The sequence below is a fragment of the Hetaerina americana genome, unplaced genomic scaffold (assembly GCF_022747635.1).
Source record: "Hetaerina americana unplaced genomic scaffold, ioHetAmer1.1.p SCAF_2, whole genome shotgun sequence".
Lineage (NCBI taxonomy): Eukaryota > Metazoa > Arthropoda > Insecta > Odonata > Calopterygidae > Hetaerina > Hetaerina americana.
In genome coordinates, this window is record NW_027286763.1 from 111,669,433 (window position 1) to 111,692,012 (window position 22,580).

Here is a 22,580-nt window from a genome sequence, read left to right on the forward strand (position 1 = left end):
CGTCTGAACGAACGATCGCAGGCGATTGGCATTTGGAACTTGTTGAAGGTCAGGCCCCTTAACCACCGAGCCTGCGCGGGGTGACGTACAGTCGCGTCAGGAACAAGTTCTCCCTGATATTTTTTTAGACAAACCCCGTAGGCCTCACGGACCTCGATGATAGGAGCGGCGATTTACAGTGTGTACCTGATCGGATTCCTGAATTTCTAGAGAAAAATTGGGATTGGAAGTTGTTATCGTCGACTGGAAAATCGGGAATAGTCTGTGGAATTGGAAAGGAGCTGGACTCCATGCGTTGTCACCCCATTTCTTAGAAGAGGGGGACGAAGAAGGCAGATCGGTCGTCTTCCATGATTCTTGTCCCGCCCCGTTTTTCCATATACACGCCCCTGACGCCCCCCCACCCCCTTCCCTTCTCCCTTCTAAAAACAAAAATCCTCCCAACGGCCCTGAAAATAAAAAAAAATAAAAATGAAAGTGTGACCGCGCCCATTGTTAACTTGATTGATTAACCCACACCCCATTATTTGGACTAATTAAAAAGGGGATTTCGTATCGAGCGTGCTCACATCCAACTTCACCCCATCCTCCTTGACCCCTTGTCCCTTGCTCCGTTATGGTTAGGCTTAAATACATTTTTTCATCATCAAGAAATGGAATTCGGTATCACTTGCTCCCGGACTGATGCGCGTTCTTGAGTTCAATTTCTCTTGTCGAGTTCTCCTCCCCATTTCTGTTCACGTGAGGCCCCTTCCGCTATCGAGGGCAATCGGAATCCAGAATCGACAGCCGAATCGATTTTCTTCCTTTCACTTTGCTCGTTCGGAAGCAAGGCGATGGAAACCTGAACGTGGCTATTCAGTCTGGTTTTGTGAATACGACAGAGTCGTCGTAACTTGGACATTCGGCGTCTCTTTATGACGGGGTTCAAATAAGAAATTGATATGTTGTCCTAAGAACTTAGTACCCCTCTGTGGTTGTAACAGTCGGCTACCAATCGGATGGACAGGGTTTGAGTCCCAGCGACTTTGAACGCCCCCCACCGTTACCTAAGCTGTGTGACTTCATGCCGATCTTCCCCAAGCCACGCGCGGCTGACGGAATGGAAGGATCTAACCCACTTATTGACCCATAACCCACTTAATGTGTGAATTCCACAGGCCGTGAAGTGTGAACTAATCCCCGGCATCGTGTCTTATAAATGTTTATAGTCTTCGGATGCAAGAATGGAGAAGTCGACCTGTCATCATGGTGTTTTGTACGAGAACTGTCCAGGAAGTGACCTCCGTTTCCGTGTAACGAGCGCAGTATTAGGGGGAGCCAAATGTTTGCTGTATTGAGATACACACACACGCACACTAAGGCAGTACGCCTCGACTGCAGTGTTTGGAAGACCGCGCCGTTTGTTTACAGTAGTGACTCAAAATGAAAAGAACAATTGGGATTCCCGCCAAATTTTAAATTTATTTTATTATTTATTTGGGATACATTGCTGTTAGGCGATAAGCCGGGTGGCAATGACATGATATAACAAACAGTAGTCATTCTTAAAACATATCACAGTGTCATTAAATAGTCGCCATTAAATAGTGTCATTAACAATCCCATCATGTATACCTTTTTCATTCACGCCTAAATGATTTAATGCTTTTGGGTAAGGGCTTAAAGAGTTCATCAGGCAGCTGGTTCCACTCTTTGATTCCCATATTTAGGAACGAAAACTTGGCGGTGTTTGTCCTTTGGGGCATGTATTTGATTTTAAGCGGGTGATCATTCCTGCCGAGATAACATGGCTTATTTACACTCTCGTTCAGTTCTTTCCAGCCTCCGTCAGCTTTCAATATTTTAAAAATGGCACACAGTCTATTCAGCTTCCGTCTGTTCTTTAGTGACCCCCATCCTAGTGAGCCTAGCATGTCACTTACACTGTCGGTCTGCCTATGTCGCCCTAAAACGTACCTGGCAGCCTTCCTTTGCACTGCTTCTAATTTTTTCACATGCCCTATTTCAAAGGGATCCCATACTGTGGTCGCATATTCGACAATAGGCCTTACAATTGTTTTGTAGGCCAATTCTTTAGTTGATTTAGTGCTTCCTTTGAGGCTCCGCATGACCCAGTGGAGCGATTTAAAGGCCTTGCCTACCACATAATCTGTGTGAAGTCCCCACCCTAAGTCTTTACTTAGGTGTACCCCTAGATATTTACAATTATCTTTCGTTCGAAATTCGTTCAGTTATTAGGTTTTCACTGGCAATGAACTTCAAGGCTGCTGACATTCATCGAGAAATTTGTGCTCTGTACGGACCAAATGTCATGAGTGACAAGAGCTGTGCATAAGTGGGGTCAGTGTTAGTTTATGAGTGAATGGACAAATGTTCAAGAACTGACCAGCTCACCTGTGACCACAAGGCCAGGCCGAACGCAGTGATCCTCGTCGTGAACATTGGTGCTGTGGCCATATTTAAACTGAATGCACCACTGCCTCACTCCACCTTCACTCATTACTATTCCGTCTTCGCACACACTTCACAAAGTTGCTTATCAATATTTCAATTGGCTTGTGGATTATTACTTTTAAAAACCGAATCACAGATCTCGCGGAATGTTGAATTGCAGCTCACATTTTAACAGTTCGCAATGTGAGCCAAATAGAGTAACCACAGCCTGCTCACACTACCACAGTAGGATGCGTTCACCGAGTGTAGGGACGTTTAGACACCAAGATGGTGGCTCTAGCCCTAAATAAGCACCGCCACGCTAGGCCGAAACGTAAGTTACTTTCTCGTCAGCCCTCCGATACTCTCTTGGTGGAATGTTTGTCTATGGAATTCGTATGGGTGAAAAGATAAGCGTGAGAACATCGGCAGAAAGATTTTTAGTACGTATTGATTGGAGTATGTTGACAAATGATTCCGACGCAGCACGAATGAGCGTATAAACATCCACTCCTCTCTTTAATAGATGAGAGCAAAACTGAGGGAATCATGAAAGAATGCATTAGTGTGTGGCATAGAAGGCGAGAGAAGGAGATACTACAAGGATTTTTAGTGCGAGAGTCGTAAGTTTCCTCTCTCTGCCCTGGGACCCTGGAGAGTGCCCGCTGAAATACGTACCCTTCCTGTGAACCTTTTCTGACTTCTCCTTTCCCGAAAGGGAGCGACGTGCAGGGTGTGCATATGTTAGGCGTGCGTGCATCTGCCTTTCCTTTTCCGTGACGCTATGCTAAGGAACTGACCTGTCTTCAATGACAAATGGGTCAACCTCAGAGCTGCCTCAAATGAGTGGGCAGGGAGTCCATGCCTGACTCTCTCTCTCTCTTCGCCTTGTACTTGCCCCCCCCCCGTTGCCGGTCACTTGTGGCGTCACGTTTCGTATTCATTTAAGAATTTATTGTTGCAATTAGGCAATTGGCCTGGTGGCAGCGGTGAAGTCTGGTCAACGGTCACTCTTACAATACACATACATACATACTCAAGAAGAACAGATATGAGACAAAATGTTCTTATACACTACAATGACACTTTTAAGATAACCAACCGCTCCTTTACCATCACACAAGGGCTAGGTTCACACCATACGAGTACATACAATGCACCGTCCATCGCCGCACTCCGTCCATAATCACGCACTCAATTACTACATATACCGTTCAAAATCACGCCCCCTTAACACATCATTCAACTTTTGCAATACAACTTCTCACGCCGTCCACATCACATGTGTACAAACAATATTTTAATGAGTGCAATAGTATAATAATCACTGATCAATGAACTTTATCACCCAGTGGCTGCTTAATACTTATTCATGGAACTTCTAAAATTGGATGTAAAGGGCTCAAACAAACCTACAGGTAGCTTGTTCCAATCAACAATAGTTCTGTTTAAAAAAAGAGTATTTTTTTCTTATTTGATTTTTGCGTTCTTATTTTTATTTTAAAGCTGTGGTCGTTTTTTCCCTTGAAGTTTGGTTTTCTATCTCTTTCCATAAATCTTCCCACGCTTCGTCATTGATAACCATTCTATACATCGCGGCCAACCTACAGCGTCCGTACAATAAGTATCGGGACTGGTTCCAAAAATCAAAATTTATTGCTGTTATCATTGCAATTATTTAATAATCTTCGAAATACATTCCTCCTGCATCGATACACTTAGTTCGGCGCGTCTGCCACTCGTCAAAAGCCTGCTGGAAGTCGGTTTCCGGAATACTGTGGAGAACCTTTGTCGTCGCCGCGCGAACCACCTCGATGGAGTCGAACCGATATCCTTTGAGCTCCTTTTGAGCTATCCTTTGAAGTAATAACGTTATCGAGAAAATCTTAATCTTCCTGGGCGAAGTCCAAAATTTCTTGCGAAATTTCGACAGTTTTTGTTCCTTGCTCAAGACTTTCGGCGCCAGCTTCGCGCACACTTTCCTCATCGCAAGATCCTCTGTTACAATGGTGCGAACGGTTCCGACTGAAAGCCCGGTCTCCTCGCTGATAAGGGCGATGGTTAAACGCCTGTCAGAGTCTTTGTCAGAGTCAAACTTTTCTCACTTTGGCCACCTGAGCATCGGTTCGGGCGGTCGTCGGGCGGTCGTCGGGCGGTCGTCGGGCGTCCGATGCGGTGCTCGTCTTCGACGAGCTCCCGGCCTTCCTTAAACATTTTGTGTCACACAAAAACTCTTGTGCGGCTTAAGGTATCATCCCCATAAGCCTGTTTAATGAGTTCAAGGGTCTCCGAAGGCGGATTTCCAGAATTTAACGCAGAACTTCACAGCGCTTCGTTGCTCGACGGTGCGCTCCATACTGGCGCGACGGCACCACAAAAAATCACACGTCACAAAAATCCACCTCCTGTCTCAACGCATGCCCGGAGGCGACTGAGCTAAAGTGCGCCTGAGTGGTGGGGGCTGTGGATGGCCGAGTGGCCGAGCCGACCAGTCGGACCCCCATCCACCGCTCTGTTGAGGCTACAACGAACCAGTCACGATACTTATTGTACGGATGCCGTACATATGGGTCCAAGGCGTGAAAATATTTTATCAGACCTTTGCTGTAACCTGTGCAACATAAATGGGTTTTGGAAATTGCGTGTCTTCGCACAAAAACACATATGATTGTTTTTTTGGCAAACTCGAAAAGCGTTAAAGGAACTGCTGGGAGTTAAAAAAATTATACTGCGGTAATTATTTTAAGAAATGAGGACATTGTATTGGTCGTTTGTATGAAATGAAGTAAGTGAGAGTTGCATGAAATGCCATTCGCTGAACGGCCTTCCGCTTAGTGGGAGAGGAAGGAATAATTATGTTCATACGACGGTAGGCTGAAAACTAATGCCCACATTCACATTTTAGACCACCAACAAAATGACCTTCAGAAGATTTCCTGGTGGCATATGGAAGTAACATTCCCCCTCAGCAAGCATGCCCACGTTTGAGGTCGTTTCATTCATCCAGTGTATATTTCGAGAAGCGGAAGTACATATGGAGACGTGTTCTAGTGCTTTGTCAACGCGAGTGAAACAGCGTGCTGTTATTGACAGCTTCCTTCACCTCATCATCCGAGGTGTAATGATTACCCTTGAGGTGTATCTTGAGTTGAGGGACAAAAATAAAAAAAAACGCAAAGCGCAAGATCGGGGGAATAAGGATGCTCTGGAGGGTAGGCCTCTCCAGTTGCGCGCGAGCTGTGCGGACGAGCGTTGGCACGTTGCAAGATTATTGGCGCCTGGCTGCCTTTAACACGACAAACTAGTCCAATATGGTTTGCGATACGCTTTTGAGTGATTCGCCGGCCATTTTGAATCAAATCTTGGACGAGTTTGCGATGTTTATCGTCTGTGGCAGTGATCGGACGTCTTCTGCGTGTTTCATCAATAATTATGGCTTTTCCAGGCTCGCTACCACGAAATTTTACTACCCATCGATTTTTAGTAGGCCTATCAACAGCATCGTCACCATAAACAGCCTTCAAACGACGATGCATCTCAGTATGAGTCATTTTTTCAGCAGTTAGGAATTCGATAGCAGCACGCTGTTTAACTCGCGATGACGTATAACACGTCTCCATACTACCGCTTCTCAAAATACACTGGATGAATGAAACGACCTCAAACGTGCGCATGCGTGTTGAGGGGGGAATGTTACTTCCACATGTCACCAGGAGTGCTTCTGAAGGTCATTTTGTTTGTGGTCTACAATGTGCATGTGTGCATTAGTTTTCAGCCTACCCTCGTAATATCGGAAATTTTGATTGCCACGCGTGAATAACATTAGATAGGCGTTCATTTAACCGTGAAAATCGGAGCTTTTGCCCGTCCCCGTTTTGAATTTGGATCGACAGTCATGGAATAAACGATCGAATATGCATTTGTATCTCTGCAAAATGTTGTCGAAGTGAGTGCGAATCCATATATTTTATTTTTTTAATACCCTTCACGCCATTTCCTTTCGGCAAAGTGAAAAATCCCTAAAGTTAAGAGTACTCGGGCGACACAGTTACTTCAGGGATCTTACTTTGGTCACATGCTGCTCTTTCCTCAACGAGCAAGTTGTCGAGTGAGTAAATATACTCCGCCAGATTTACAATAGTGTTTTTTGGCACGTCTTTTCCCAATCGTCGACACTCTTTGTTGGAGCTTCTTTCCCCGAAGTAAATATTCTTTTGATACCTTCGACGTTTTCCCAACTTCGCTTGAAACACTTGGTCAATGCGTGAATTGCTCTCTCATCTCCTCTATTTTATTATGCCTTCCCACTTGATCGTTTGGCCGCCTCCCTCTTTCCTTGCGAGCCCGATCGCTTCTTCCTCCGGAGCCCACGCCCCCGCGGCTCCGTAATGCGCGGATGGCATGGGGTGAGATAGGTGGAAGTGCTTCCCGTCCGCCCCGAATGCCTCGCTACTCTTACTGAGACGCGAACGAGTCCGCGGCTCAAGTTTCTCACCTCGCCTTTGAATGAAGGGACCGAATGCTCACTCTCCTCATTCCCAGGAAACGTCGGCCGCAATGTCAACAAACTGCCGTGACGAACGCCATTCCGGGAAAACTCACTTATTTCTAACTCACTCTTTGGATGAATTTTTCAAGAGGGAGAAAAGTAGCGAGTGGAACGCCTCACGGGCTCCTCCCCCCCGGCCTCCGTTCTTTGAGTGGCCGTCCACTTATGGGATTGTATGGGCTTGAAACACGAAACCTGCCAATCCTCTCGGAGGAGAAAAGGGGGAGAAAAAGGTGTGAGACGAGTTCAGATTATCGCCATGAAACGCGTCGAAGCGGCGGGGCGAATCCCGCCGACACTCCCTCTCGTCCGGACCACTGTGAACCCCGAGTCCTCGCGTCTCATGCTCGGAAGGGCAGAGAAGCGTTTGGCGCGGTGCGTGATGGTGCCGAGGTGCACGAGTGCTTGTCAATTCGAAGCGATCGGCGCGGGAATCGGAACGCGCCTTCGATTTCAATTCCGCGTAAACCGTCAGATGAGAATCAATAATGAGAAAACAAAGGAGATTAGGTTGTCGAGGAGAAGGGAGGTTAAAGTACGTGATCATTCGATTTGGGAAGACCCAAATGAGAGCAAGTAGACGAACTCTCTCGTTAACGAAATGTTTTAGATGGAAGTGGACATAATGTCAAGGACGTCAAAAGAGGAATTGTGTTCAGAAACTTGCTCGTTTGAGGAAATGGGTCGTAGGCTGTTGAGATGTTTGTGTGTGTGTGTGGAGAAGAGTGGACGAATTAAATGAACAGATACGACGAAAAGGGATGCAGGAGGCACTGAGAGGCAATGTAATGCTACGAAGAGACTGCTGAAAGAAAGAGTAATGTGGGGTAAGCGAGGTATGGAATAGAAAGTGATAGGAATGTAGAAAATATACGATATGTGGGGTAAAAATTTGGTTACTTTTTTAATGTGGGGCTGTAGGGTACAAGGTTTGCATAAAAAAGTATCGGTAACTATTTTTTACCGTCGGTTAAGTGTGCGCATGATGGCAGATCGCATTAGCATTGATAAGACAGTGACAGTCCACACACCATTATCAATGAAAATATGGCGATGCGAAAGATCTGCGCTTAACTCGTCCTCCCGAAGGTCTTGAGCACTGGAGGCACCAAGGTAACCGACTACCTGGCGAAAAACGACATCGCGACGATTCCCCAACCCCCTTACAGTCCCGACTTGGCACCAGCAGATTATTTCCTATTCTCAAAAGTGAAATGCTCCCTCGAAGGGCACCACCATGGGACCCCAAGTACCAGGGAAGCCTTGGAGTCGTGGAAAAGCCGCTAGGGCAAAAGTGTGTCGGAGTTCAAGGGGAGATTCAAGGGGAGACCTATTGGAGAATTTTGAGTTGTCGTAGCAATATCAGAAATAAATCTATTTTTCCGAAACTTTTCCCGATACTATTTATACAAATCATGTCTTAGGCGCTTGCTCCTCTCAGAACAAAGCAATCGCCGCGTGTGGCCGACCGGAGGTTTGTTTCATTCATGGAAAGGTGTGTTGGCCAACGAACTTAAACTTAAAAGCACCAAGGTGTGATGGATAACATTCGGTTTGTGGATTTAAAATTGAGTGGAGGGTTAACATTGCTTTCTAGTTCACCTCTATAGAGTTCAACTTTTCTAAATGTTGACGCCTAAATCTAGAAGTAGAACGCGTTTAACTGAAACGGCCATCAGTCACAGGCAAATAATTGAGTCTTGAAAGTGACTTTGATATCTTTTCTTTTTTAAAAAAAGCGGCGAAACGCACTTCCACATTCATGGTGGTCCGAGGGAATCAAAGGGTTAAATTAATGTTTTCTTCTTTTTTCTTTCCAGGAAAAGGACTCAACAGACTACGAGCCTAATTGTCTTTTCAAAGTCGATGAATATGGATTTTTTGTGTACTGGAAGAGCGAGGGAAAAGTAAGTTGGCTCTGTGAGCGCTTCTCTTTGTCTTCATTCCATTCGATGTACGACACATCGATGTGTTATCTGTAATTAATCGATTATTATCGTAATCAGAAGTGTAACATCGTAATATATGATATTAGAATATAATACTATAATAACGTAATTATAACTGGGTTGCGGATGGATCGCTTTGCTCCCTTTACTATTCAATGATCACTTTCTCGCGAATGAATCTAGATTTTTGGGATAGAAGTGATTTTATCTATCAGGAATGGATGGCGACTTCGTGCAATCCTAAGGGAGCACGGGGTGGGGTGTAATTTCATAAACGGCGAAGTGGCTGATTTTGTACGTGATTTTGTGTGAGTGCGTGCGCGAGAGGACTAACTTGAGTGTGCGATAATCATATCCAGGGATTGCTGCCTGCGGAAGAAAATCAGATTGCTGACGCCTCGTTACCTAGGTTGCGAATCCTAAGTACGAGTGCGTAGGGCAATAACCCGAGGTACTGGTATCTAGGACAGGAATCCTATGTGGTACATATTTGTCGGTACCTTGGAACTGGTACTGACCCTTCTTACAATTGATTGTTTCAGGCGTAACTTTATGGAATCGATTCATATTGGAAATGAAAAACTAGTAACTGTGATTCCACTGAAAATTTATCGCGATACGACCAGGGTTTGGACTTTCAACGTGAAGATGCCGTTGAACGTCGAAACCCTGGTCGTATCGCAATTAGTTTTCCGTGGAATCACAAAATTACTCATTTTTTCGTTTCCCAACCGTTGTCACGATATTATTTGACTTTGTAAAAAGCATCACGGGTTGATATCTAGGGAAAGAAAATTGTTCATCGATGCCTCGGTACAAGTATCGTGTGCAATAATTCTATGTACCGTTAACTCGATCCATGTATTGGTTGTTTCTCTTCACTTAATTGCTCTTAAATTTTTCAATATTTAATACCGAAACAGACATATGTGCCGATTCCTGATTGTTATAAGTATTTTTTAATCCACTAATGATTATCTTTCCGTGATGTACTTGTGGAAATTGCAAGTTAGATTAAATGATCAGAAATAGGAATTTTCATCTTGAAAAATAAGCTTTAAAAAAGTAATCACTCCTCTTGGGAAGGAAGTACGATCAATTTCACGAGCAGACTGAAAAAGTGAAAAGACTGATGTGTTCTGAGGAGAGTGGTGATTTCGAGGGTGTTTATAATCATTCCGAGACTTCTTCGGCGGTCCTCGAAGGGACATCCCCCCCCCACCTTACTCCCATCTACCCCCTGGGATTCAATTGAGATTGCCTCGAAACATTAATTGCACCCATAGTTCTCCGCACTCCAGAAGGTTTAAAGTATGCACTTCAGTGTAACTCAATTAACAAATGCTTTCTTTATTATTCAAATGCACATTTAGTTTTGGTTATCATTATACGTATATGGTTGCATTGAACTAACCACCTCAGTGTTTGTTCATTTAAAAATGCTTTAAATTCTCCACATTTGTTCTATCACCTGCATTTATTTTCTGTGTCATGTGTTTTGAGAATCATTTCATCGACGTTGATTATTTTCTTCGAGCTTCTGCTATATACGAGGTTTTTCCGAAAACTATCCGACCTGCATCCATATATCTCCGCATTAGTGCTAATCTTGGTCATCTGGGCCGTGTCATCCTTCGAAGTAGTCCCCATTTGATTGAACCACACGCTCCTAGCGGTGCTTCCACATCTTAAAGCAGTCCTCGAATGCAGAGTTTGGAATGGCCTTCGTGGATCGCGCGTCGCATTACTCTATGTAGTCGAACCGCTTTCCTTTGAGCGTCATTTTCAATTTTGGGAACATCCAAAAGTCGCAGGGAGCTATGTCTGCGGGACTGTACGGAGGTTGGCGAAGCTGTTACAATCCTGTGTTTCGCCAAAAATTACTGCACAAGGTTCGATGAATGCGATGGCGCGTTATCGTGGTGAAGAGGCCATTCACCGCTTGACCAGAGACGCGGTCGTGTTCTTCTCACGGCATCACGCAATCTGTCCAGAACTCATACGTTATATTCTTTGTTGATCGTCTGTCCTCTTGGAGTAAATTCGTAGTGCACAACAACATCACAATAAAAATATCGGATACTTTTCGATTTCGGTCGGATACTTTTCGGACCGACTTCGCATGAATATCAGTTCTTAACCGACATGAAAATCCCTTTTTGAATGATTTTTTGATGTTCGGCCAGTGTCGCCTCAATCTGGGTTTGCTTGTCTCACTCTCAGTGTTTAATTGTTGTGGTGTGTTTTGATTGATAGTTCAGGTTCACCTCGGGAAAGAAGTTAGTCTCCCTCATTACACCTTCATACTTTCGAGAACATTCCTCCTGGGAGATGTCCAACTTGGTTTTTTACAGATACGCTTTACGACAGAAAAGAAACTCTTTTAGTTCTGGTTTCTATTTGGAAAAATATTATGGTAACGATATTTTGATTGACGACAGTACTATTCGAAAAATGAAGCTTCGCTCGTTATTTTTTTAGGCCAAAGTATTCTCTTCTTACGGCACCACCATGAAGATTTTTTAAAAAAGAAAATGAAATTGGTGTGATTTAATTTTAAATTCTTCCATTATTTACGGCGCATTTCGTGTATGCCCTGATCATCGGTATGTACCTGAAGGTTAAACTACTTCGACAGAGTATTATTAAAATGTAAACAATTATTAAAGTTTAAATTTCTTTTTAAACACGAAAAATGCCCCCAATAGTGTATGGCACGGTTAATTTTAAATCAAAAATCCATCATCGCGTTGTTTAGCTAATTGGGTCTGCTTCATTGATATCGTATTTTTTAAAACAACCAAATAGAGAATTTCGTAATCGCGTACATAGACTGCGGCTTTTAGTTTATCCTGAGGGTCCGATCCTCAATGTAATATAACGTCTGAATTTTACCCTCGTGTGATTTTGAGTTCATTCCTCGACTCGGTGCAACACCATCTCATCGAGTTTGAATGCTTCTTTTCAATTCCTCCAGTTATTCCATGTCCTTGTGTAGGTGCTTGATCATTAAGAAGTGACGTATAAGTGTTCTATTTGAGGTCTTCAAAGTTTCTCAAAAATATTTCATGAAAGGGAGGGAAGGAATCGCTATTCCCGGAATTCTCTGAGCAGAACTGAAATTTTAATCCGAGTGAGTGCACCTGCCCAGAGTTGGCCATAAATTCTTTCAACTCGTCGTAAAGGAAGCGGCGTGGTGCTCGAAGTATATTGAATAAGATTTGCGCGCACTTGGAAAGAGGCGGACGTATTCATAGAAATGCCCAGCACGCAATCAACTGGGAGGAAAATGAACTCGTAATGACAATAATGTCTTGTTCACAATATGCCGGTACAGCTTGCTTTCGTTGTAAAACAAAAAATGTACAATATACTTGGTTAATTTCCTCACCCGCTTATAGCTTCGCTCTTTTACGCCCTTTTTAATTGGTCCTGTTTGTACTGGTCTCTCTAACTTTTTCGATGGTTTCTTCCCTTCAATTTTCCATTCTATTTTTACAATGCATTGCATTTGCCAATACCGACCATCAATTTTTAATAAATATCAATATGGCAATGATACAGGTTGTTTCAAAATGAATATCAGGGTTTTAAGACTTTGTAGTATTTTAGATTTAACTTACAATTGTACATTTTGATCAGGTGAAAGAGAAACTGAAACAACTTTTTTATAAAAGTGTTCAATGTGAGCACCATTGATCATTGTGTAATCAGGAGTAATTGTTGCAACAATCATTGTTCAATCCTGTTTCTTAAGTCAGGAGGTAAGTCAGTTGGTTTATGCGGAGGAACTGATACACTTATAATCCTTTTGTAACCCTCAAAAGGTAAAAATCACATGACGTGAGAGAGGTTGGGTAAATGTGGAGGTCTTGCGAAACAAGCTCTGTCAACCGCCCAATCCACAATATCAGGTACAGCGTCGTTTAACCAATCGGGTGCTGACTTATGCCAGTGAGGCAGCATACCATCTTGCTGCCAAATAAACTTCTCTGGTTCAGCTTCTTCCAATTGCGGAAAGAGCCATAGTTCTAGTTCATCAAGTTAAGATACAACAGTTACAGTTGCTTAAAGTTTAAAAAACCCCGATATTCAATTTGAAACAATCTGTATATTGACGCAGCAATCAGTTTTTTTTTGTTTTTCTAGTTATCTTGAACATAATCAGGTATGTCAGTAAATATTGGCTGTAACTTTTATTCACTCTACGTTCATATCATGCTCTAGGTGATAATCTTCCACCCACAGTATGCCCAGTGTTTCCTCAAAATTGTTCAGATCATCCTGGTCAATGTGAAATCAGTTTGGTGTCAATCAGTGTATCATCAAATAGCTCCACCCAGGTCAGCACATCCTCAATTTGGAGATCAGAGTTCATTTTCTTGACAAGTGAAATTTTTTCTGTGGAGAACCTTCATCCCATAGCATTTGAACAGGTTCATGATACAGGGCAAGAGGGAATACTTTTCATCATTCACCCATGGGTTATTGCACTGAAACCTTTCAGTCGATCCAGGCTACTACTGGTTGAATTGTAATAATTCCTTGTTACCTATATCCAGCTGGAATTTTTCCTCTGTGTGAGCCCAACAAGACTAGGCTGGAAAAATTACTTGGATGGGTAATCTCCCGGCTGGATAATGATGTATCCTATTGTAAACAGTGGTAATTGCAAATTCATGATTAGATAATTACCAGCCCAGTTAAGTCCTGCTCAGGGTAACAGTCAATTACTAGATGTTTGTTTTTTTCTGAGCCCATCCCTCCTCATTGTTTTGTCCTTGATTGCAGGAAGGGGATGTGATAGAATTGTGCCAAGTGAGTGACATCCGAGCTGGGGGAGTACCAAAGGTAAATGAATAAGTCTAAAATTAGCATTTGATTGGGCTCTTAAACCCGTACTTCTTATGCTAACTTTTAAGCTATGACAGATTAGGTAATATATCTAGTTGCTGAATCAAAAAATGTGTATTATAATGCAAGTATTAATTAGCAGATGGAATAAATGTTACAAATAATTTTATCAACCAATAACTTTAGATCGAATAAATGGTAAAAAAAATTGTTGCCTCATTGGTGGGTGTTGATTGTTCATTCTTAGATGTTGGTGATTCTCTTCGCAGTGATGGTATTCTTATTGCATGGGAGGATTTTCAGATCCGACTTTATGACTTAATGCTAATATAAATTATCTCTCATAGTAATTTCTCTTTACCTATTCCAATAGGATGCTCGTTTATGTGGCCAGCTGGCAAAACATGGGGACAAACTTGAAGAAAAATCATTAACTATATGCAGTGGGACAGATTACATCAATATAAATTACCAGCATGTAGTTTGTCCAGATGCGGAAACAGCCAAGGTAAAAGAAGGTTTCATTGCATTCTAACTTGCAGTGTTTATTGTATTGAAATAGAAAATATGCCTTATTCTAAGAATCAAAGCTTTGATATTTCACCCTGAGGGTATTTGATAATGTTGGCATTGGTATTTAAAGGGGACACTTTGTTTCATGCAATTTCAGTGAAAGCATAATGGTACACTTGTACGGTGGATTAATTGGAAGTATTTAGAGGATTTCTAGACTCATCTATTCCCATTCAATGACCGAAATATTTGCATTCCATGGACATAAACTCTAACAACAACGATCAATGGGTTCTTTCTTTCTACATGATTCCAAGAGTTCAACTTTTGGATTGGCCCGATTTAGTATTCACTTGTAGTTTGCCAAAGGATTAACCCAATCAGTTCTGCCAGTGTTTGCTAGTTAGCAAACCCACTTCAATTAAACACTCATTTTTAAAGCAGGCCCAAAACCTCCATCTCCCACCTCAGGACTTTGGTTTAATTGTCTCAGTAAATGAAATCTATTACCAAACCTCAATCCCTCGGAGTGAAGTTAATCAACATCTCTTTAATCTCAATACAAAATGTTATTACATTGTTTTTCTCTCTGGATACCTCTGTTGGTCTCCCCATGGGATGTAAATGAGTCGCCCTTGTTAGGCCATCAGGAATGTCGGAGGGGCCAAGCTGACACAACACCCGCGCCAAAAGAGGGACTCAAACCCAACTCAAACCTTTGGGTTTAGGAGGCAAACACATTATCCACCATGATTAACTCTGCTGGCAGATTTGATAATTTTTTATGGGAAAAGTAGTGGAAGACAGCTGATAAATATATTTTTTTATTTTATTTGATGAGAACTCTAGTACAATAAACCTTCTGTCTTAGTAGCATCCATAATAGTGATCACTGCCATAAAAAATAAATGGCAAAATCGCCACAATTTGATACACATCACATAACACTTGCTGTTATGTGGAATGGGTACTTGTTTTCTTAACTTAACTAACATCTCAAGTGTCAATTTTAAGGCATAGATATGTAGCTGTATAAGTGTAGATGGATAAATGGCTTGGTATGGCAAATACACAATTTTTTGAATGAAACCTTTGATGTATAAATGTTGTTAAAATTTTAAAGGTGGTGCTGTACTCAATTCATTCAACCCCCGGAATTCTTGAAAATTTCACCAAAGACTCTCAATATAGAGTTTTAGTCTAATGGTTTGTGTCACACCTGAGATCCCAGTTAACCAAAATTGATTTGTCTCCTTTAGGGTCCCTTCAGGCAGACCAACTGGAATCACACAGTCCCAAAGCTTAAGACTGCACTCTCTTTAATTTGTATTTGGTTCATTTGTCATCCATCCTAGGTTACACATAACAAGCAATAGAACACTTTTTTTAAATGCCATTTTTGCCTCAAAAATGCCAATATGAATTATGACGGATTTCCTTTAAAAATTCTTTTCATGTATCATAATTTTTAGAGAATAATGATGAGTTTAGTAGACATAAATGTGAATCGTAATGTATTTATTTAATGATATTTTTTATATTATCCATGCATTGGTAAAAAATAAACATTTTTTTGAACAGGTTTGGTTAGATGGAATGAGAAAGATCACCCATAATGTCAAAGCAAATAATGTTTGTCCAATGACATGTTTGAAAAAGCAGTAAGTTTGTTTTAAATGAATCAAATGCATGTGTATGTTTATGTCCTGCATTTATGGGATATTTAAGGCACACATAACTGTGAAAATAATAACACTCAAATGTTTGTGTGTGTGAGTATATACATGCATACATATGTATATATGCACATATATGTTTATCTTGTACAAAATTATCACAGATGTGAAAAATAAATCAAGTGAAGGAGCAAGAAAGTGCCAGCGAGCAAAATCACAGAAAAACATGCACAAAAGGACACTTACATGCATTCAAAATTTTTGGTAGTCAAACCAGAGGGAGGAGGTGTTTTGGCCCCTGAAAATTTGGAACAAGGGTATGTGTCCTCTTGCAGATGTTTCTCTGTTTTTGTTGGCTAGCTCTATCTCGCTCCCTCATTTGAATTATACATGTATATGCTTTTACTGTGATGTGAAATTTGCATGTATTATGAAGAGTGCTAACCAAAAATTCATTACCATTGTTCCCTTTCCATTTCTGCATGTTAAAATACAGAGTAAAACTACATTTTCCTGAATTGCCATCATTAAACTTGGGGCAGTCTCTTTTATTGTGGTTAATGTGCATTCAACTGTGCTCTTGTCTGGACAATTGTTGGCATGTTCATATAGTGCAGGTTCTTTGAAGAAAAAGGTACAATAATCTGTTTATCATTTGTTGCTTTTTCTCTCATTTGAGTTTTTGCTCTATTGATGCGTTTGTTATGTGGACATTTAATGTTGCATGGTTTTGATGGGGATCGAGATGGTGCGGGGGCTAACGTACTGGCTTCCCACCCTGAGGGCGCGGGTTCAAATCCCGGCGGTGTTGAATATTTTTCAGAGGTATCTCGATCCCTACTTGAGGTGCTTTGTGGAGGGCACTTTGAGTGAGTACGCCGTCCGTCGGATGGGACGTTAAACTGCGGACCCCTTGGCGCCTTTCGTAAAGAGTAGGCTAATGCCGACGCCGGGTTTCTCTCCACCCTTCATCCTTTCCTGTCCATCCCCTATGGCGCAAATGACCTTAGCTGTCGGTCGCCTCCCCTTAAAACTACTACATGGTTTTGATTAATCTCAAGGTTAACTAATGCATGTTCGATTATGAGTTATCTGTGTTAATTTATTCCTCATCTTTCTCTTTTTATCTTTGTGCTTTGCATGCTACTTTGGATGTAGACTTGGCAGGCAGGCCTACGATTAATTACTCACAATAACAAGATGAACAACGTTTGCCCCCGCACTAATCTAATGAAACAGTAAGTTTGCAATTGCATGATACATATATTTGGTGATTTTTCAATTCACCAAATATGTGCTTATAAGATAAATAATTTGAAGTTTAAGAGTCTGTTGGAAATCTATGCCTGCCTGTTCATTCTCAAATGAAAGCATATCTGCTGAAAATTTTTAAACAGTTGTCTTTGGTTATTCACCCAAGAGCTTTTTTTATCCTTATAAATAGGTAAGTATCTACCGTAGTAGTTTGAAAATCACATCAATTTGAATTACAAATTGGCCAATTAAGACATTTCTTTCATTTTCATGGTATCAATGCATTGAAACTTGAGTGTTTGAAAGAATATTTCAACCTTTGAGCATCATGAAAAGGTTGGAGGCTCATAAAATCTAGGCATAACCTTCAAATGTGATTTTATTAATTTTAATAATGTCAAACAAAGGTCAACCTGGTTTGTGTAAGTCACGTCTTATCTGTATCCCAATTAAATGTTGATTCCTGAAACCATTGAGCACTATCAACATCAAAAGGCTTGCTGACATAACTGAATTGTGGAGCAGGTAGGTAGATACATACCCCAAGGACTTCTTGCACTGACCAGATGGGTTCAGAAAAAAGTTTGAAAATTTTAATGGTGAATCAACTAGCGTGTGCGGCATTCTACAGCTATTGATTGCACCCAGCTGCAGATTTTGACAAAACACTGGCATTCACCCAATACAACTGAAAGCATTAGTCTTCAAACTACATACTAAGGAATAATGGATTTATTTCAGATATTGCTACAATGCCTCTAAATTCTTCAAAGCACATCCCTTGAACATTGACACATTTTTTCCCTTGCAGCTTTTCCTCAACTCGAAGGTAGGCAGATTCCGGATAAGGGTACGCGTGCTAGCTTCTTTGATGGTTATATTCTATTGTTTCAGGCTTCACTTTGTGGAAGTATTTAATATCCATACTAAAAGGAAAGACTTGTACTTTTCCACAGATTTTATTATACGGTGAAACGCGTTGTACCATAAAATGAAATCTGTGGAAAAGTACAAGTCTTTCCTTTTAGTATGGTTATTTGATGGTACTTAGAGTCCCATTTGGTGGCGCCCTTTAGGGAGGGAAGGTTTCACTTTTGGGAATAGAAAATAGTCTGCTAGTGCCAAGTCATGACTGCAAGGGGGTTGGGGAATCATTGCAATGCTCTTGGAGAAGGTCTTTGCAAGCAGACACTCCACTCTGCTCTTTTGGTCATCCATCCAAAGACCTTTGGGACGAGTTTAGCGAAGATCTTTTGCATTGTCAAATTTTCATTGATAATGGTGGGCACAATCACTTTCTTTTTAATGCAATATGATTTGCAATCATGCACCCACTTAACTGACTGTCTGAATTCAGCCCTTCTCACGTATATCCGGGAAAGATTGTTACCGATTCTTTTTGTACAAACCTAGTATAAATAGATCCCTGCTGGGGTGAGCACATGCATAAGCTGTCCATCTGATTATGGGCAAGATGACAATGAAAGATCATTAAAAACAACTGGTTACATGGGCAGCATTATGTTTGGAACTTGTTTAAAACTTCACGGAGTCATTTCAGTTATTTAACTCAGCACATTAGGACTCTGGACTCCATAAGCAAAGCACAACATTAACATGAATGTTCCAGGCATTTCAAAGAATGCAGAATGTTGATTGATGAACATCCTAAGCGTGGATGACCATGCACATCAATAGACAATGGCCATGTTCAGAGAATTAGTTATGTGATTCTTGGAATCTTTGGAGTAGTTGTGCTTTCCATTTAAGTTTGATTTTTGACAAAATGATAAACTTCCAAGGCAAAGCATCATCCCAAAATTTGTGCTGCTTTTGTGGATGGATGAACTTTGCCAAAATCATTTTGTTAATGTTTGAAAGTTTGGTAGTTTGTTGTCAAAATCTGCCTTGAGATGTGCTCAATAGTTGTAGCATGCCCTATGAATCATTTGCTGTTCTGTCGAAGAGTTATTCCTTATTAATGTCATTTTATCTGTGCCATGAACATTCCAAATGCAGGTTCCTCATGTATTTTGATCTGCCCAAAAGAGGGGAAGGGGTATGTGGTTAAGGTTCCAACAGCCTGCCATGGAAGCTTGCTGCAAGGATATATGGTATTCATGCTGAGGCCATCAAAATTTTCTCAAGGAAGGCAATTTTTCCTGTCCTGAAAAAAATGTCACCATCTCACTCCAATTGTAGGGTAGAATCAGTAGTCTTGTGCAATGCCTGTAAATATGACAGTTTTCAACCTTGGCTATCCAAGTGATGAAAACCCAAAAATGTCTACACTGTCATGGAATATATGAGGTTTCTCCATTTATTAAACGGAGAAACTGTTACATGAGTACATGTCCAACAATGCATGTGCAGTGAGACACATGCCCAATTCCGATTGATTGACCCCCAGACCGAGTCAGCAGATGTGATAGCAGAAGAAAAGTGCTGCAATATTCCCCAATAAACCACCGTGCATTGCGTTATTCTAACAGAAGTTTAAAAGGCGAATGAGAGAAAGTGGTATGATGCTAAGATGATCCCCAAGGTGCTGTAGTATTTTACCAATTCTACGTTTGTTATGGTGGTTTCCCTGTGCGGTGTCAAGTCTTCCAAAATTGTATGAAAAAATTTATTCAAATTAAATTCTAGCTCCCATGTCTTGCAACACTTTAGGGTTGATTTTAGGTCATGCACATCATCAGATATCCATGTAATCAGTAGCAAAGAATGCAACCATAATCCAAATACAATCACAAAAGTCATTGATATACACTCCATACAAAGAAAATTAACCATTTGACTCTCACAAGACCACATTTAATCTAATTATATTATAATTTATATAAAATAATTAGATTAAATGTGGGCTAATTAGGTTTTATTACAATATGAGAATGGATAGATCCTAGAGAAAAAGATGAATCAATTTATTCATTGAGAATTTTTAATTAAAAAAAGAGATTGGGAAGTGATAAACAAAGGGGAGTGTTATTTCATTGGACTTGAATGAAAATTATCTATAAACAGACTAGGTAGTTATTTGTCAAACATAATAAGCTAAGTTCAAAATTAATTGTTGAAGTAATATTGTCCCAATTAATTGATTTATTTTTCTATTGACATTTTAGCTTCAAAATTTATTGTTTTGTTCAAAAAGTGTAATGTTAAACTTTGCACAATAAATGTTGATTTGTCTGACAAAAATGAGTCGTCATGAGAATTTATATGTTGGTGTTGATGCAAGGCAGAAGCGAAGAGAAGAAGGCTTTAACTTCAACGAGGCACTTGTGCCATTTTTAGAGATATGTATCTCTTTGTGAACTTATACAATGCTTCATTTGTTCTTTGAGAAATGGGCAAATTTTTATTATTAGTTTTCACAGGAGTAAAAAATATCATTTTTAAATTGACCTGATGATTGGCCTAAAAATGAATTCTGATTTAACTCAACTGATATTAATTTTGATTATGAAATTACTTCAGTGAAAAGTATATTACAGTCACTTAAAGAAGTTAACTTAAATGGTTAACTTACTTCCCTAATTCTGGTCATTATGTGTGACATGCACGTATGATAGGGGGGAGGTGTTTAGCATCAGATATGGTCAAAAAAATGGACCTGATTTGGGTAAAGTTGGTTTCTCATAGCAATAATTGCACAATTTCTCTCTATTTTTAGCTAGCAACTGAAACCCTTAACCCAACTCAAACTTTTAAACTCAAGTTTCAGTTCACCACTTTCATTTGTTCAATCTCTCCCATACTTTCATATGCATTCATTCCAATGAGAATATTTTCATAATATCTTGAGAGTCTGGAGTGTGTGTATCAGGAATCATGCCTGTTTCATGAGCAACATAGATAAAATTTAGTTTCTGAAATGATCCGTGTGCCACTCCACGTGGTTATCAATGTAACATTCTTACGTTACTTGATTACTCTGTGGGTAGTACCTCTGAATAAATGTGTATGCAATTGAAATTTTTGACAAACCCAAATATATTTGATAACACCACTGAAATATTTATCAAATGTGCTGTTGTATTTTTCTTTTTTTTTTTTGGTCTGTTGAAACAAATTTGATTTTATGTAGATTTTTTATGCATGTATTCATTCCCATAGTAATTATTTAGGTACTAGTTATATTACTAAAAATTACCTTGTGAAATAAATAAAACTTTCTGTGTTGGTTGTATTTGATTAATTTGTTAATAGATTATTTCAATCAAGGAATCATATGATGAAGTGTGAGCTATTGGCTGTGAATGTGAAGTTAGGTTCATTCCCATACCCAATAATAAGAAACTTAGACAGCTCCCGAGCCTTCTTAAGTTTTTAATTATTGGTTGTAGGTATGAATCTAACTTAACAAGGAATCATATGGCTCCATGTAAAGTATCACTAATCAATTTCTGTGAAATTCAGAATTTATATATCTAATCTCTGAGCTGTATCAATCTGCTCATGTATAATGAGTCTTTATTATCATAACTAACGTAATTTATTTTGCTGGTGAAGGTTTCTTTCTGATTCTAACAGTTTCTTTACTGTCTTCTACTATCTAACCCTCCCTAGTTGGATGAGACTTGGCTTTCTATGCGATAAAAAGGGAAAAGTTCCGGTTAAAGTCATTGCTCGAACTTTTGCTTCTGGGAAGACTGAAAAACTGGTTTATCAATGTCTTGCTGATTTGGGTTTACCAAGTGGGAAGGTGAGTGAAAAGAGGAGAGGACTATATCTTACTTAACTTGTTTATCAGCTCTGTTCTATGTCCTGGTGAATTACGTAAATTATACATTTAAAAATCCACTTTCAGGGCGATTCCATGGAAAATGAAGATTTCACTTTCGACAAGTTTTACACCCTTTATCATAAAATCTGTCCAAGGAATGATATTGAAGAACTCTTCCAGTCAATGTAAGTATTTCAATCTCTTCACATGCATTAATCATGTTGGCAAGTGTCCCAAGAACACTAGAGATTTATATGGTCCTTTCTTTTATAAATGCATAGAACGCAAGGAAAAACTGAATTCATAAACCTCGAGCAGTTTATTTTCTTCCTCAATGAGAAGCAGCGAGATCCAAGGCTCAACGAAATCCTTTATCCCCTTTATGATGAAAAGAGAGCAATTGAGATCATCACTGCCTATGAACAGAATGAAGAATACAAAACTGAAAGTAAGTTGGTAAGAATTACTGCCTGGACAGTGTGTAAGTCATTATAAATGGGCATGACAGAAAAGTGGTAGGCCACATGTGACAGCCTAAGTTGGAGGTTGAGGTCAATTTCAAAATGGGGGAGTTGGGAAATCATAGATTATTTTAGTTGGTAGCAAAGGCAATATTC

The 22,580-nt window shown here is 40.4% G+C and overlaps 1 protein-coding gene across 4 annotated transcripts in view; it reads left to right on the plus strand.

Moving 5' to 3' along the window:
* The window catches only part of norpA (no receptor potential A), a 140,647-nt gene that overhangs the window by 79,694 nt on the left and 38,373 nt on the right, over positions 1-22,580 (plus strand). For 2 of the 4 annotated variants that reach the window (XM_071585967.1, XM_071585965.1), the window contains exons 3-9: positions 8,806-8,892; positions 13,726-13,785; positions 14,162-14,296; positions 15,883-15,962; positions 21,807-21,942; positions 22,048-22,148; positions 22,245-22,411. In XM_071585967.1, coding sequence (XP_071442068.1) covers positions 8,806-8,892; positions 13,726-13,785; positions 14,162-14,296; positions 15,883-15,962; positions 21,807-21,942; positions 22,048-22,148; positions 22,245-22,411 — 766 coding nt within the window. Of the gene's footprint in view, positions 1-8,805; positions 8,893-13,725; positions 13,786-14,161; positions 14,297-15,882; positions 15,963-17,135; positions 17,216-21,806; positions 21,943-22,047; positions 22,149-22,244; positions 22,412-22,580 lie in introns of all 4 variants that reach the window. The other 2 variants (XM_071585966.1, XM_071585964.1) reach the window with 1 other exon arrangement.